Raw genomic sequence first — 14,471 nt, forward strand, 5'->3', positions numbered from 1 at the left:
ACCTATACCCGCCTGTCTGTAGCGTTGGTGTCTATATTTATCCATCTGTGTGAAGAGAGAGAGAGAGAGAGAGACTGAGTAACAAAATAAATATTGCCAAAAGAAATGAAATGCCATTGAATGAATGGGCAGACTCCCAGGCTCTCTCATTATTCTTCTGCCAGCTTCCTGCCTGCAATAATCCCAGCGCTGCCTGACTAGACAGATCCCCTTATCGCAGTATAAATTACATAAGAGTTATAGAATTGCTGCTGAAGGGAAACAGATTGGGCTGGGCTTGCTTTGTTAGATAGCTAATGAGTGGGATACAGCAGGGCAAAGCCAAAAGGGGGGAGGGGGGAAATGAATATCTTTGTTAAAGAGAATTTGTCAGTTTCTGCCTGCTACTCCCAGTGGAGTGTTCTGGGGAGAGCTAATTGAATTAAGAACATGTGCACTTCTGCTAGCAAACACTCTTTATCTCCGTCAAGTGAAGATGGCAGGCAAAGAGATGGGATTCATGGTAATTTCAGCTCGGCCAACAGCAGCTGTATGCTGCGCACTTGTAATTGCAGAGAGCATGATAAACTGTTGCATTTTGCATGATCCTGTCCCCTGGGGAGGGCAGGTTCAGGGAACCGGAGAGGGAGGAGGGATTTCCACTTGGCAGTATGGTGTCTTGCTTTCTTTGATGCCAGAGGAGCCTTTCTGAGGTCAAGGCCTCCAGCTTAATGAAATGCGTCAGCACAGAAGACAGCATCTGATGGCGTTAATGAGGCAGCAATCGGGAAGTTCGCGAGGGCACCTTCAGAGCACTTGGAAAGTTCCTTGTTCTGCACATAATCTCTCCCAGTGGCAGCGGCTTTGGGGAATCAAGGAAGGAAAGGCACTCGGGCCAAAGGATGTGCGTTGTTTTGTGCCTTCAAAGACGGCTCCTCATTACTGCACTAACAAGACAGTGTCATCCACAGTCACGGAGTAAGACATAAGCAAGGGCCATTTTGCTGCTTCCCATCACAGACACCAATTTGGCAAGTTAGAGGTGCCTGAGTACTTGGGCTGTGCTAAATGAAGAGACTGTCTGCAAGGCACACACCAATCATGGGAGGCGGAGGCTTGAGATTATTGCAATGAAGAATCCTCTGGCTCCATGGAGTTTGCACAAGCCCAGCTGAATCTTCTCCAGTGAATGATCATTTCTCTTCTATTTAAGGGCCTTCTGCCTTTCCCAGTTGTTTGGGCAGCTGGTTAATTTCCCTAATATTAGCCATGTAATTGATCCCTAAACCCAGGCCTGTATCAGCACAGGAACAACTCCAAGGGCAATGGAATTGTGTCTGTGTATCACCCTCCTGAGCACAGGCCCCTTCAAATGCAGACAGGGATTTGAGCCAATGATAACACATTAGTCAAAAGTCAGGCCTACAGATTACTGCAGAGTGGGGAGCTGCCACAGTATCAGAGGAACAGGGTTACTCCCTTGGGAACCAGGTTACAGATTATTATGGGGATGCCATGGACTTTGCTGATTGTTCCAGTGCAGAAGTGATGGCCCTCAGGGACTAGTGTTAATATAGCAGCCACTGGCATTCAGCAACTCAGTAATCAGCCACATTGGAGAGCCATGGGACAAACCATTGTCTCCCAAGAATGGGATCACTAGATAAGATACAGGCTCTGGAGAGTGGAGTCTTTGGCAACTAGTGTCACTGGGTAAACTAGGCTCGGAGACACCTGGCCCAGATCCACAAAAGTATTTAGGCTCCTCACTCCCAGTGTCTGGCTGAGAACTCAGAGCCTGTCCCTTCCCCAGTGAACCTAGTTACAGTCATGGGGAACAGTGGCACCTAGATTTGTTTTGTCAAAGAAACCACAAGCAGAGAAATGCAGAATAGCAGAATCAGATTGTGGGAGGGAGTTGGCAGAGCCATGGGGTCCAGGCCAGGGAATCAGAGATTGCTACAGCTCAGAAACCAGGGAGTGTGGCAATGTTTGGCAGAGGTCCAGCACCAAAATACCAGGTCACGAATGAGGAGCATTGGCAGACCAGGGTACAAGCTCAACATTGTCACAGCATGTCTCTGCTGAGCTGCATTGTCTGAGGGGTCTGCCTGTTCATGGTATCCCAGCCGCCATGGGCCCAAAACCTTCAAGTGGTGGAATAAATGAAAGCTAAAATCTGGGAGCCCCGTCACCACTGGGAGAAGCAGAAGGCAGGTGCTGATGCCAACGGGGGTGGAGGGTTGTTGTAATTCATCAGGCAAATTCTGCAAAGCATAAAGCCACCCTCCCCTCTCCCACCATCCTAACCATGACCCCTCTTCCAGGGCGGCAGCAAGGGTTCTATGGACTCCATTGTTTATTTCATTAGATCCAACTTCCCTCTCTAACCAGATTAGATGCTAGTCTATAAAACCCAGGCTGGCGGGGGAGGGAGGCAGAGCTGAGTGGCTGGAAATGAAGGAAGGTAAAATCGCATTACAGTCCTGAATCAGCATCTGGCTCAAGCCCTGGCTCTGCTTGCTATGTGCACCACGCCAATCCCTTGCAAAGCCCACTGTGCTGGGACAGCCCTAGGGACCAGGGCCGGCTCTAAGCACCAGCATTCCAAGCATGTGCTTGGGACGGCCCTTTTCAAGGTGCAGCATTCCAGCCTTTTGGGGGCGGCACTTTGCTTCAGCGGTGGTACTCCGGCCCCCCCCCCTTTTTTTTTTGCTTGGGGCGTCAAAAAACTGGAGCCGGCCCTGCTAGGGACGTTTGCCACCGTAGCGTTTCCATGCGGGTTTTGGAAACACTTTGCGAAGCTACATTCTTGTGATCCTTCAGGGCCAAGTGTAGGGGCTGCTCTCTACCCAGACCTCTCTCCTACGCAGCCAACAGCATAGATTCCACCCTGGAAAGCCTGGGAAGGCACAGTCAGCCAGAAGAGAAGTCAGCCCCCTTTCCCAGCATGGGGCTGATGGGGTGGAAGAGACATAAAAACCAGCATGTAGGCCAAAGGACGAGACTGGGCTGTTAACAGGCACAGGGCATATCTGTTGAGAAAGGCAGGAGCCATAGATACCTAGCAACTCACTTCAGGAAATTAAGCCTCAAAAGTCCACAGGCCTCAAATGCCACTGTGACACAGGGAGGGATTATTATCCCCACTTAGCAATAGGAAATGAGGGCCAGAGAGGTTAAGTGCAAGGCTCTAGCAGAGCCAGGAATTAGACCCACAACCCTGACTCCTATGTTCTGTGCCCCTAGTCCCAGCAGCCTTCCCCTCTCATTGGCTAGTTCACAGCCCCAGCAGGAGTCAGGCAGAGCAGCACCTCTGAAAGTGAAGCCCGTAGTGCCTGAGATCTGTCGTTGACAGGAACAGACTGTGCAGGGTTTGATTTTTCAGAAGCCCTGCACGACTCTCTGCCTGCTTTGTGTGCATGGCTATCCCAGCTGGGCAGACCAGCATGGCCAGAGCACATGGAAATTAGGGGCAGAATTACTCTCACATTTCTGGAGGCAGCTGGGAGCTTCTGGGCTATTGAAAATCAGGCCCAAGGGGTCTTGATTTCTAAGAAGCAAACACAGGAGAGAATATGGGTTATTCAGAACCCAGTCCCCCTGCTCTTTTCAGCTCTGATCCATTGCCTACATCTAAGCTCTCTCCATCTAATCTGTATTGTTGTTTTTTCCAGAGACCGGATATGTTTCTCACCCCGTCCAACACTGACACCCTTCCCATCCTGGATCCCAAACTCCTGGGGAAGATTGGGGCGATCAGGGAGCCCTGGGCACAATCTTCCTCTCTTGTACCATATGCTTCCGTCAAAGGGGACAAATCAAAGTTAGCACTTCAGCCCCCAGATGAGGTAAGTTCTCTCCTTTCCCCACTGACATAGATTGCCCACATAGGACTTAAGAGCATTGCACAGGTGTGACGTTCCCCTCTGGTGTTATCTGGATCGATGATCTGCTAGGCCTCTCCAGTCCTTGACTCTGGGAGCCAGCCTTACCCAGCTCTGCTGTGAGAACCCCCACTCCTGGGCTGTTCACACACAGCCTCTGGCATGTAAGCTGCTCCCAGCTACTTGCAAGCGAATGACACTAGACAATATCTCCAGTCCCAGAAACAACCATAGGAACCTGTCTTGCAGTGTCCAGTTATGCCCGCTGGACATATATAAGTTCGTCAATTTAACAAAGAAATTTATATGTACCAGGCTTGTTATCCCCACGGGAGCCTCTGACACACTTCAAACCAAACACACTGCTTCAGGTAGTATAAGCCAACAGATTTATTAGCTATAAAGATAGATTTTAAGTGATTATAAATCAAAGCATAACAAGTCAGAGTGGTTATCAAAAGAAAAGAAAATATAAGCACGCAGTCTAAACTCTCAACACTATTAGACTGGGTAGCAACTAGATTTGGCAGTTTTTCTTACCCCACTGGATATTGCAATCCTTAATATACAGGTTTGTTCCTTAAACCTGGGCCAGTCTCCTGTGTTGGAGTCTTGTCTTCTCTGTATCTTGGTTGCTTGCTGCATAGATGGGGCAGGAAAAGGGACCCGTATGTGTCCACTCTGTTTGTTTTATACCCTCAGTCCATGTGCTTTTGGAACACAAGTCCAGGCACGTCTTGGGGGCATTGATGAGTCTCTCAGCAAGGTTGAGCAATTCCCCTGGTGGGGCCTCATGCAGGTGAGTCATTGCATTGTAGCTCTCTTGCTAGACAATGGCTGTTGATGGGGTGAGGGGTGCTTGGCGGCCACAGGAAATAACTCCTGGGGGGCGGGGAGCTTGGCAGGCTGCAGCAAATAACTCTGCAAGCAGTGTATTTGAGACCCCTGATCTAAGGGGACTGTTGTCCCCTTACTAAAACTTAGTGGGGGAGGAGGTTGGTTGGCCATCTCCCAGTACCAAAAGGAAGGGTCGATGGGAAATCAGGATCCTGAGACTGACAGTCCCAGCAGCAATGGGGAGAGGCCAATACTCCAGATCAGCCTGATTGACAGGGCAGGCAGGCTAATGAGGGAATCAGGAGGCTGGGGGGTCCCATCCTCCTTGTGAGCGGAACTGCCAGACATGCCAAACCCACGCAGAAATTGGGCTTGTTTTTAGTTTAATTGGCTTGTGAGTTGCTTGTTGGCTAGTTTTTGGCTTGTTGCTTGTTTGGCTTGTAGGGTGCTTGTTGTAGCTTATTGCTTCTTCTTTTTTTTTTTTTTTGATCATCTCCCGGCAAGCAGGGGCAAGGGGTGGGGAGAGAGTCAGGGGTGCACTGTGGGCCCACCACAGGCCCAGACTGCATGCCGGGGGGATCTAGTCACATAGAGTGCTGGGGTTCTTAGGGATTGGCTTGTTTTGGCCTTGTTTTGAAATGGGATTAGCTTGATTTTTGGCTTATTGTGAAAGTCAGGGTGTTTATTTACCACATGAAAGTTGGCAACTGTGGGAACTGCCTGGAATAGAGTAGGACCAGACTAAGGAAAGAGCAGGGGCCTGAGCCGAGCTCAGGAGCAGGGCCTCGCCAGCCAGAGAGAACCCGAGAAGCAGCCCAGGGAGCAGGGCAGTGCTGGGAGCAGAGCCACAGCAACAAGAGCCAGAGAAGCAGCCCAGGGAACAGGTCAGTGCTGGGAGAAGAACTGCAGCAACCAGAGCCAGAGGGGCCAGATAAGCAGCCCAGGGGGCTGGAGGCAGAGCAGCAGCAGTGCTGGGGCTGGAGTTGGGGCTGGAGCTGGAGCAGTATTGAGCTAGGTGCGGTGAGCAGCTGGGGAGAGTGAGGGGAGACCCTGAGCAGTGGGCCCAGTACAGGGAGACACCCCCAGCCAAGAGATCTTGCAGGCCAGACATGGAGGGGGATCATAACGTTGATGGGAGGGAGGGAGGACGACGCTGTGGGGAAGGACTCTGCCACCTAGAGCCTGAAGGTGTGTGGTGACCACCAGAGCGAGTGTCTGACCCGCAACCTCTCTGCAGCACAGCCAGGGCCTTGGCAGGAGGCCTGGGACGTGTGAGGAACAGACTGTGAATCATAGACTCATAGAAGATTAGGGTTGGAAGAGACCTCAGGGTTGGAAGAGACCTAGTCCAACCCGTTGCTCAAAGCAGGACCAACACCAACTAAATAATTTGTCAAGCTGGGCCTTAAAAACCTCTAAGGATGGAGATTCCACCTCTTCCCCAGGTAACCCATTCCAGTGCTTCACCACCCTCCTAGTAAAATAGTTTTTCCTAATATCCAACCTAGATCTCCCCCACTGCAACTTGAGACCATTGCTCCTTGTTCTGTCATCTGCCACCACTGAGAACAGCCGAGCTCCATCCTCTTTGGAACCCCCCTTCAGATAGTTGAAGGCTGCTATCAAATCCACCCTCACTCTTCTCTTCTGCAGACTAAATAACCCCTGTTCCCTCAGCCTCTCCTCGTAAGTCATGTGCCCCAGCCCCTTGATCACTTTCGTTGACCTCTCTCCAATTTATCCACATCCTTTCTGTAGTGGGGAGCCCAAAACTGGATGCAGTACTCTAGATGTGGCCTCACCGGTGCCAAATAGAGGGGAATAATCACTTCCCTTGATCTGCTGGGAATGCTCCTACTAATGCAGCCCAATATACTATTAGCCTTCCTGGCAACAAGGGCACACTGCTGATTCAAATCCAGCTTCTCAACAGCAGAGTCAAGGGAAAGGGTTGGGATGGCTTTGTGGCCTGCATCATGCGGGAGGTCAGACTAGATGATCATAATGGTCCCTTCTGACCTTAAAGTCTATGAGTCTATGAGTCTATGAGTCATCCACTGTAATCCCCGAGTCCTTTTCTGCAGAACTGCTGCCTAGCCACTCAATCCCTAGACTGTAGCAGTGCCTGGGATTCTTCTGTCCTAAGTGCAGGACTCTGCATTTGTCCTTGTTGAACCTCATCAGATTTCTTTTGGCCCAATCCTCTCATTTGTCTAGGTCACTCTGGACCCTATCCCTACCCTCCAGCGTATCTACCTCTCCCCCCAGCTTAGTGTCATCTGCGAACTTGCTGAGGGTGCAATCTATCCCATTGTCCAGATCATTAATAAAGATGTTGAACAAAACCGGCCCCTGGACCGACCCCTGGGGCACTCCACTTGATACCGGCTGCCAACTAGCCATTGAGCCATTGATCACTACCCGTTGAGCCCGACATTCTAGCCAGTGTGGCAAGGCACCTTCTCGGTCTCCCCAGCCTCCGCTGCTTTTCACCCTGGCGAGACAGGCTTGGGTAATATAGTCCCTCTTGGTGGCACAGGGGAAGTCCATTCCTTCTCTCCACCAGTCTTTTTAGCTTATTTTTCTTCCTTATGGGAGGGAATGCAGCCTCTCCTCCTGGTGAGGCTCATTGTCTTACTACTCCTAACCTACTGGCAGCAGGACTCCTCTCTCTTCTCTTCCCCCTTCTTCCCCCAGGGAAGGGTTTAAAAAGGTCTCAGGCAGCCCTTAGTTGGAATCAGTTGATCCTAATTAACCTCAGGTAGCTCCCTCTCAGCTGATTCTAATTGATACTCTGGTAACCACTTCTCAGCTGAACCTGATTGACCTGTAGTTACCCCCCCCCCAGGTGATAGGGAGGACAGCCTTTTAACCCTCTGAGACTGATTTCTGCCCCCCCCCCCATTGCAGCTGTCTGTCCTGAGTTTATCACATACCCCCCCCCCCCCCCCGCTCAACACTACGGGGTTGGACTACTTGGGTCGGCAAACAGTGTACCCTTGAAAGGCCATCCGCGTTGCCATGCTTGATTCCAGACCTATGTTGTACTCTGAAGAGGAAGGGTTGTAGCAACAGGAACCACCTTGTCACTCTTGCATTTCTCTCTTTGTTTTGGTGCATCCACTTCAGAGGGGCATGGTCCGTGACAAGAGTAAACCTCCGTCCGAGTAGCTAGTAGCAAAGGCTTTCTACGGCCCACTTTACTGCCAGGCATTCCTTCTCTACTACAGCATATTTACGTTCCCTGGGCAGGAGTTTCCTACTGAGGAACAGGACTGGGTGTTCTTCTCCAACCATTTGTGAAAGAACCGCTCCCAACCCAACCTCAGAGGCATCAGTTTGCAAGTAAACAGTTTCTCCCAGTCTGGAGCTACCAGCACTGGGTCAGTGCAGAGGGCGGTCTGCAGATCTGCAAAAGCCTCCTCAGCCACACTAGACCATCTTACTATGTCTGGGCCACCGGCTTTTGTTAGATCTGTTAATGGGCATGCCCTGGTAGCAAAGTGGGGGATGAACCGCCTGTAGTATCCAACCAGCCCCAGGAACACTCTGACCTGTTTCTTCCGGACTGGTCAGGACCAATTCTGTATTGCCTCTAACTTGTTGAGTTGGGGCTCCACCACACCCCTCCCCACTATATATCCGAGGTATTTGGCTTCTGCTAGCCCAATTGCGCATTTGGAGGGATTTGCAGTCAGCCCCGCCTTCCTCAGGGTGTCCAGGACTGCTTCCACCTTCCCCAAGTGCGTCTCCCCGTCTGGGCTATGTATAATGACGTCATCGAGATAGGCGGCCGCATACTTGCCATGTGGACACAACAGTTTGTCCATGAGCCGTTGGAAAGTTGCAGGAGCCCCATGTAAACCAAAAGGGAGGACAGTGTACTGATACAGTCCCTCTGGTGTTGAAAAGGCCGTCTTCTCTTTGTCGGCCTTGGCCAAGGGAATTTGCCAATAAGGGTGGACAAAAATCGTGCTTTTCCCAGTCGGTCAATTAGCTCATCTATTTGGGGGTGTAAGGTGCACATCAAATTGGGACACTTCATTCAGTTTCTGGAAGTCATTGCAGAACCTCATACTGCCATCAGGCTTAGGTACTAGGACCACTGGGCTTGACCATTGGCTATGAGACTCTTCAATGACTCCTAACTTCAACATTTTTCTGACTTCTGTCTTGATCTCTTCTCTTTTCGCCTCCGGGGTCCGGTATGGCTTGACATTCACCTTCACTCCAGGCTCTGTGAGGATGTGATGTTGAACCTCAGTAGTCCTGCCTGCCTTTTCTGAGAACATGTCCTGGTTGTGTTTGATCATGTTGATCACTTCAGTTCATTGGTCAGGGGTAAATTCTGGGGATATTCCCACTTGGCCAGGCTGGTTGCTTTCGGGGGGAGGTGACCCTAGAGTGACCACATGAGCTTCTCTGTCTTTCCAAGGTTTCAACAGGTTTATATGATAGATTTGTTCCAGCTTCCAGCAACCTGGCTGTCGGACCTTGTAATCGACCTCTCCATTGGCTTCTATTATCTCGTATGGCCCCTGTCATCTGGCCAGGAGCTTGCTCTCCGCTGTGGGTATGAGCACCATTACCCGATCTCCCACCTGGAATTTTCGGATCGTCGCTTGGCGATTGTAGTATGTCTGTTGGGCCCCTTGCGCCCTCTCCATGTGTTCCCACACTATGGGGGTGACTTGGGCTATCCTATCTTTCATCTGCAACACATGCTCGATGATGTTTCTCCCTGGGTTCGGCTGTTCTTCCCAACCCTCTTTGGCAATGTGCAGTATGCTACAGGGGTGGTGACCATATAACAGCTTGAATGGGGAAAATCCAGTTGAAGTCTGAGGAACCTCCCTTATAGCGAACATTAGGTATGGTAGCAGGGTGTCCCAGTTCTTCCTGTCCTGGCTCACCACCTTTCGTATCATGTTCTTTAATGTTCTATTAAAACGTTTGACGAGGCCATCGGTCTGCAGATGATAGACTGATGTCCTTATGGTCCATATATGGAGCATTGCACATAAATCCTTCATTAATTTAGATACAAAGGGGGTTCCTTGATCAGTCAGGATCTCTTTGGGTATTCCCACTCTAGCAAAAATTTGGATTAATTCTTTAGCTATGGTCTTGGACATAGTGTTCCATAGGGGAGCAGCCTCGGGGTATCGGGTGGCATAATCTAGCACCACCAGTAGGTGCTGATGGCCTCGGGCTGATTTCTCTAGTGGCCCTACTAGGTCCATAGCTATTCGCTCAAATGGGACTTCAATAATTGGCAGAGGTACCAAAGGTGCCCTTAAGTGTCGGGGGCCATGTAATTGGCATTCCCGACAGGAGGCACAATATTGTCGGACCGCCGCATATATTCCAGGCCAAAAAAACCTCTGCAGAATTCGATCCAGGGTTTTATCTACCCCTAGATGCCCCCCCGAACAGATGGCTGTGGGCTAGCTCCATCACGCCTCTCTGATGCTTCTGTGGTACTAAGAGCTGTTCCACGACTTGCTCTTGGACCCGGACTACTCTGTATAGCACATCCTTCTTTATCATATAATATGGCCCTGGGCCCTTGGCTCTTCCTTCCACAGGGAACCCATTCACCTCAACTACTTCTTTGCGAATATTAGAGGGGTAGCCGTGTTAGTCTGAATTTGTAAAAAGCAACAGAGGGTCCTGTGGCACCTTTAAGACTAACAGAAGTATTGGGAGCATAAGCTTTCGTGGGTAAGAACCTCACTTCTTCAGATGCAAGAGACCCTTTGCGAATATTGTTATATATCGGATCATTGGCCTGATCCTGTCCAAAATTCTCCAGTGAAGGTCCAATTTGCCCAATCTCAGGGGGTTCTATTTCCCTCTCCCTCTCGAGGGAGGTCCCTGAGGAACTGGGCCCGGCTGCTGGTTCGTCGACCCCCTGCCTAGTCCCCTTGTCAGTCGGGCCAACTCTTTCCCCTACGAGTATAGGCTTCTGGTTCTGGGCCAAGACTCTCGTTCCCCTCCTCTTATCTGCCCTTCTTTCTCGCTGAGGCTTCCTGGTCTTCCTAGGGGGTGAGAATAAATCCTCGGCAAATTCATGGAAGACCGGGGGGGTGCTAACTATCGAGGTCATCCCATTGCTCTTGGGGTTATTACTTTCTTCTGACTCCTCTGCAGGAAGTAGACTTCCAAACCCTGGGAAGTCTCGTCCTATGAGGACTGGATAGGAGAGTTGCGGGACCACCCCCACCATCACCTTAGTGGGGTTTCCCAGGACCTCTCTTTTATTGGATGGTTGGGTAGTAATTGACATCCCCATGGACACAGGATATTCCTGTGCACTTGGCCCGGGATAGTTGATCTTGCCCAACCAACTTTCCCAACACCAGCGTGACTGCACTTCCTGAGTCTACTAACGCGGTGATCTTTATACCATTCATTTTAACTGGCCTAGTATATCTATGAGGGACCATTGCAAGCCCTACTAGATTTATTAGGTCGCATGGTTCTTCTAGATCTCCCAGGTCGCATTGCATGGGCTCTTCTAGGTTTGGGCATTGGGCAGCTATATGCCCTATCTCTCCACATGCATAACATCGGTACCCTGCTCAGGGCAGCCCCCTATTTTTCGGGCTGTTAGGCCTTACCCCCCAAGTCTTTCTCCCCCAGTCCCCAAGTACCTCCAAGATCTCTGGCCGCTCTTCGGTCTCCTTCCTTCCCTCCATAGTTCTGCCTGGAGCTACGGCAACTCGGGCCCTTGGTACAGAGACTTACTTGCCTCCTATTCTGGAGCCTTCCTTCCCCGGTGGTCTGAGAAAGTTCCTGGGCTGCTAGGTGGTCTCTCTTCGAGGGCAACTAGCTCATCATAGGAGGAGGGATCATTTTGACTGACCCATCCTTGTATGTCCGGTGGTAGCCCTCTCATGTACCTGTCCAAAACTATGGTTTCCACGATTTCCTCCGGGCCGTGGGTCTCGGGGCACAGCCACTTCCTGGCTAGGTGGATCAGGTCAAACAGATGGGACCTCGGTGCTTTGCTGTCTCGGTATTTCCACTCATGGAACCGCTGTGCCCTTATAGCTGTCGTCACGCCAGACCTCGCCAGGATCTCCACCTTTAGCTGGGAGTAATCTGTAGCTGCTTCTGTTGTCATATCAAAATATCCTTTCTGTGCCTCCCCACACAGAAAAGGAGCCAGGATACTGGCCCACTGGTCTTGGGGCCAGGCCTCCTGCTGGGCCGTTCTCTCGAATGCGAGGAGATATGCTTCTATGTCATCATCCATCGTCATCTTCTGTAAGTAGTTGCTTGCCCGCAGGGCCGGGTCCCATGGGGGCCGTGCGTTAGAGTGGTCAGGGCCTTTAGCTGATTCACAACCTCATGCAGGGTGGCTCAATCCTGAGCCGCCTGGCTCATCAGTAGTTGATTTGTCTCCTGCTGTATTCGCACTGACTCCTGCTGGGTAGCTATCTGCACCCTGGTAGCCTCTTGTCGGGCCGCGGTGGCCTGCACCAACGCCTTCACTACATCCTCCTTTTTTTTATATATATATAGGGGTGATTTACCCTGCCCTGAGATGGTTTGCCACAAAGTCTCACTCACACATCCCACTCCTGACACCATGTTGTCCCTCTTGGTGGCACAGGAAAAGTCCGTTCCTTCTCTCCACCAGTCTTTTTAGCTTATTTTTCTCCCTTATGGGAGGGAATGCAGCCTCTCCTCCTGGTGAGGCTCGCTGTGTTGCTGCTCCTAACTTACTGGCAGCAGGATTCCTTCTCTCTCTTCTTTTCCCCCTTCTTCCCCCAGGGGAGGGTTTAAAAAGGTCTCAGGCAGCCCTTAGCTGGAATCAGCTGATCCTAATTAACCTCAGGTAGCTCCCTCTCAGCTGAACCTGATTGACCTGTAGTTACCCCCCCAGTTGATAGGGAGGAGGGCCTTTTAACCCTCTGAGACTGATTTCTACACACACACCCCATTGCAGCTGTCTGTCCTGAGTTTATCACACCAGCTTTCTATCCACCGTATAGTCCATTCATCCAATCCATACTTTTTTAACTTGCTAGCAAGAATACTGTGGGAGACCGTATCGAAAGCTTTGCTAAAGTCAAGATGTATGACATCCACTGCTTTCCCCATATCCACAGAGCCAGTTATCTCATCATAGAAGGCAATCAGGTTGGTCAGGCATGGCTTGCCCTTGGTGAATCCATATTGACTGTTCCTGATCACCTTCTGTCACGGAGTATTGGGGAACTCAGGGCCCTGCACCCCCGGCTTCCTGCGATTCACCATGACTCTCAGCCAGCCAGTAAAGCAGAAGGTTTATTTGGATGACAGGAATACAGTCCAAGACAGGTCTTGCAGGCACAGACAACAGGACCCCCTCAGTTAAGTCCAGCTTGGGGTCCCAGGGCATTCCAGCCCACCCCCCTTCGGGGGGGTCAGAGCCATCTCTGTCTCCCAGCCATCTCTCCAGCTCGCTTTCAGCACTCTGCCTTCAGCGACCCCTCCCACAGCCTTTGTTCAGTTTCCCGGGCTCAGGAGTCACCTGGCCTTCAACCCCTTCCTGGGTTCTCATGTTACACACTCAGGTATGCGCCCTCGGGCAGATCCCATCCTCCAATGCAGACTATCCCAGCCACACTCGCCTGTCAGCATTCACACACCCCAGTAAGAACAGACCCAGTTCGTCACATCTCTCCCCCCTTCGAGACCGAACTGAGCAGGGTCACTTTAGCCAGTGACCCGGGGAAGTTCGAACCTACCCCCGTTCCCATGGATGCCCCCGCATCCCTTCCATTCCTTGGTGAAAATTACACCAGGCCCCTCCAGTTTCACACCCCTCCCTTAGGTCGGTGTGCTTGATGGCACTCGCAGTTCGCATGTGGGAAGGTTTATGCGGCCTGTGCCCTTTTCCCACCCCAATACCCCTGGGGTTCCAACTGGGCTGTGGTCTTCTCCCAGCGCTCCAGTCTGGAGGTCTGTGCTTTGGGCTCTCTTGGTTTAGAGCCGCCCTTTTAACCTTGGCCACCCTCCGGAAAGGATCCTTTATGCTGGGCAAGGGTCCTAAAGCTGTTTTCCCCTTGTCCCAGGCCTTCCTCCCCCTCTGACAGGGGTCACAGGATCCGCAGTACTGTCGGACAGTAACAAAGACCCCAGGCCAGTAAAAGCTCCGTAGCAGCCTCTGCTGGGTACGCCAGGTTCCCTGGTGCCCTGAGAGAGGAATGTCATGGGCCCGGCACAGCAGCTGGCGGCGATACTTCTGGGGTACCACCAGCTGCCTCCTGATCCCCCCTGACTCCATTTTCCCTGGGGGAGCCCATTCTTGGTACAGGAACCCCTTCTCCCACAGGAACCTTTTCCGGCCACCTCGTCCCATGGTCTGTACCGCATTGAGGTCGGCCAGGTCCCTTATCTTCCGCAAGGAGGGATCTCTCTGTAACTCGGCCTGGAACTCAGCAGCTGGGACAGGGATGGCCACCTGCTCTTTCTCGCCCGCTGGGTCCGAAGCTGCAGCCTCCCTGAGCCGTGTCCCTGGGCGTTCCCTCCCCACCAGGTTAGGGTCCTGCGCCTCAGGCAAGGCACCCCCCCCGAGGCCAGGGCGCAGTGCCCCTCGCCGGCTCTGACTGCGGGTCACAACTAAGGCGGTCTGGGGGCTGCTTGGCCAGTCCTCTAGGTCCCCCCCCATCAACACCTCAGTGGGCAAATGGTGGTGCACTCCCACGTCCTTGGGGCCCTCCTTGGCCCCCCATTTCAGGTGTACCCTCGCTACGGGAACCTTGAATGGGGTCC

At 51.8% G+C, this 14,471-nt stretch overlaps 1 protein-coding gene across 17 annotated transcripts in view; it reads left to right on the forward strand.

The window, feature by feature from the left end:
- CCDC33 (coiled-coil domain containing 33) overlaps window positions 1-14,471 on the forward strand; it is a 323,029-nt gene that overhangs the window by 206,248 nt on the left and 102,310 nt on the right. For 16 of the 17 annotated variants that reach the window (XR_010591116.1, XR_010591117.1, XR_010591115.1 and 13 more), the window contains one exon: window positions 3,657-3,830. The exons of the other annotated variant lie outside the window; for it this stretch is intronic. Coding sequence is in view for 13 of the 16 variants with exons in the window: in XM_042851567.2 (XP_042707501.2) it covers window positions 3,657-3,830 (174 nt within the window). In the remaining 3 variants the exon portion in view is untranslated. The remainder of the gene's footprint in view (window positions 1-3,656; window positions 3,831-14,471) is intronic. 17 annotated transcript variants of the gene reach the window in all.

Source organism: Chrysemys picta, chromosome 10 (genome assembly GCF_011386835.1).
Source record: "Chrysemys picta bellii isolate R12L10 chromosome 10, ASM1138683v2, whole genome shotgun sequence".
Taxonomy (NCBI): Eukaryota; Metazoa; Chordata; order Testudines; family Emydidae; genus Chrysemys; species Chrysemys picta.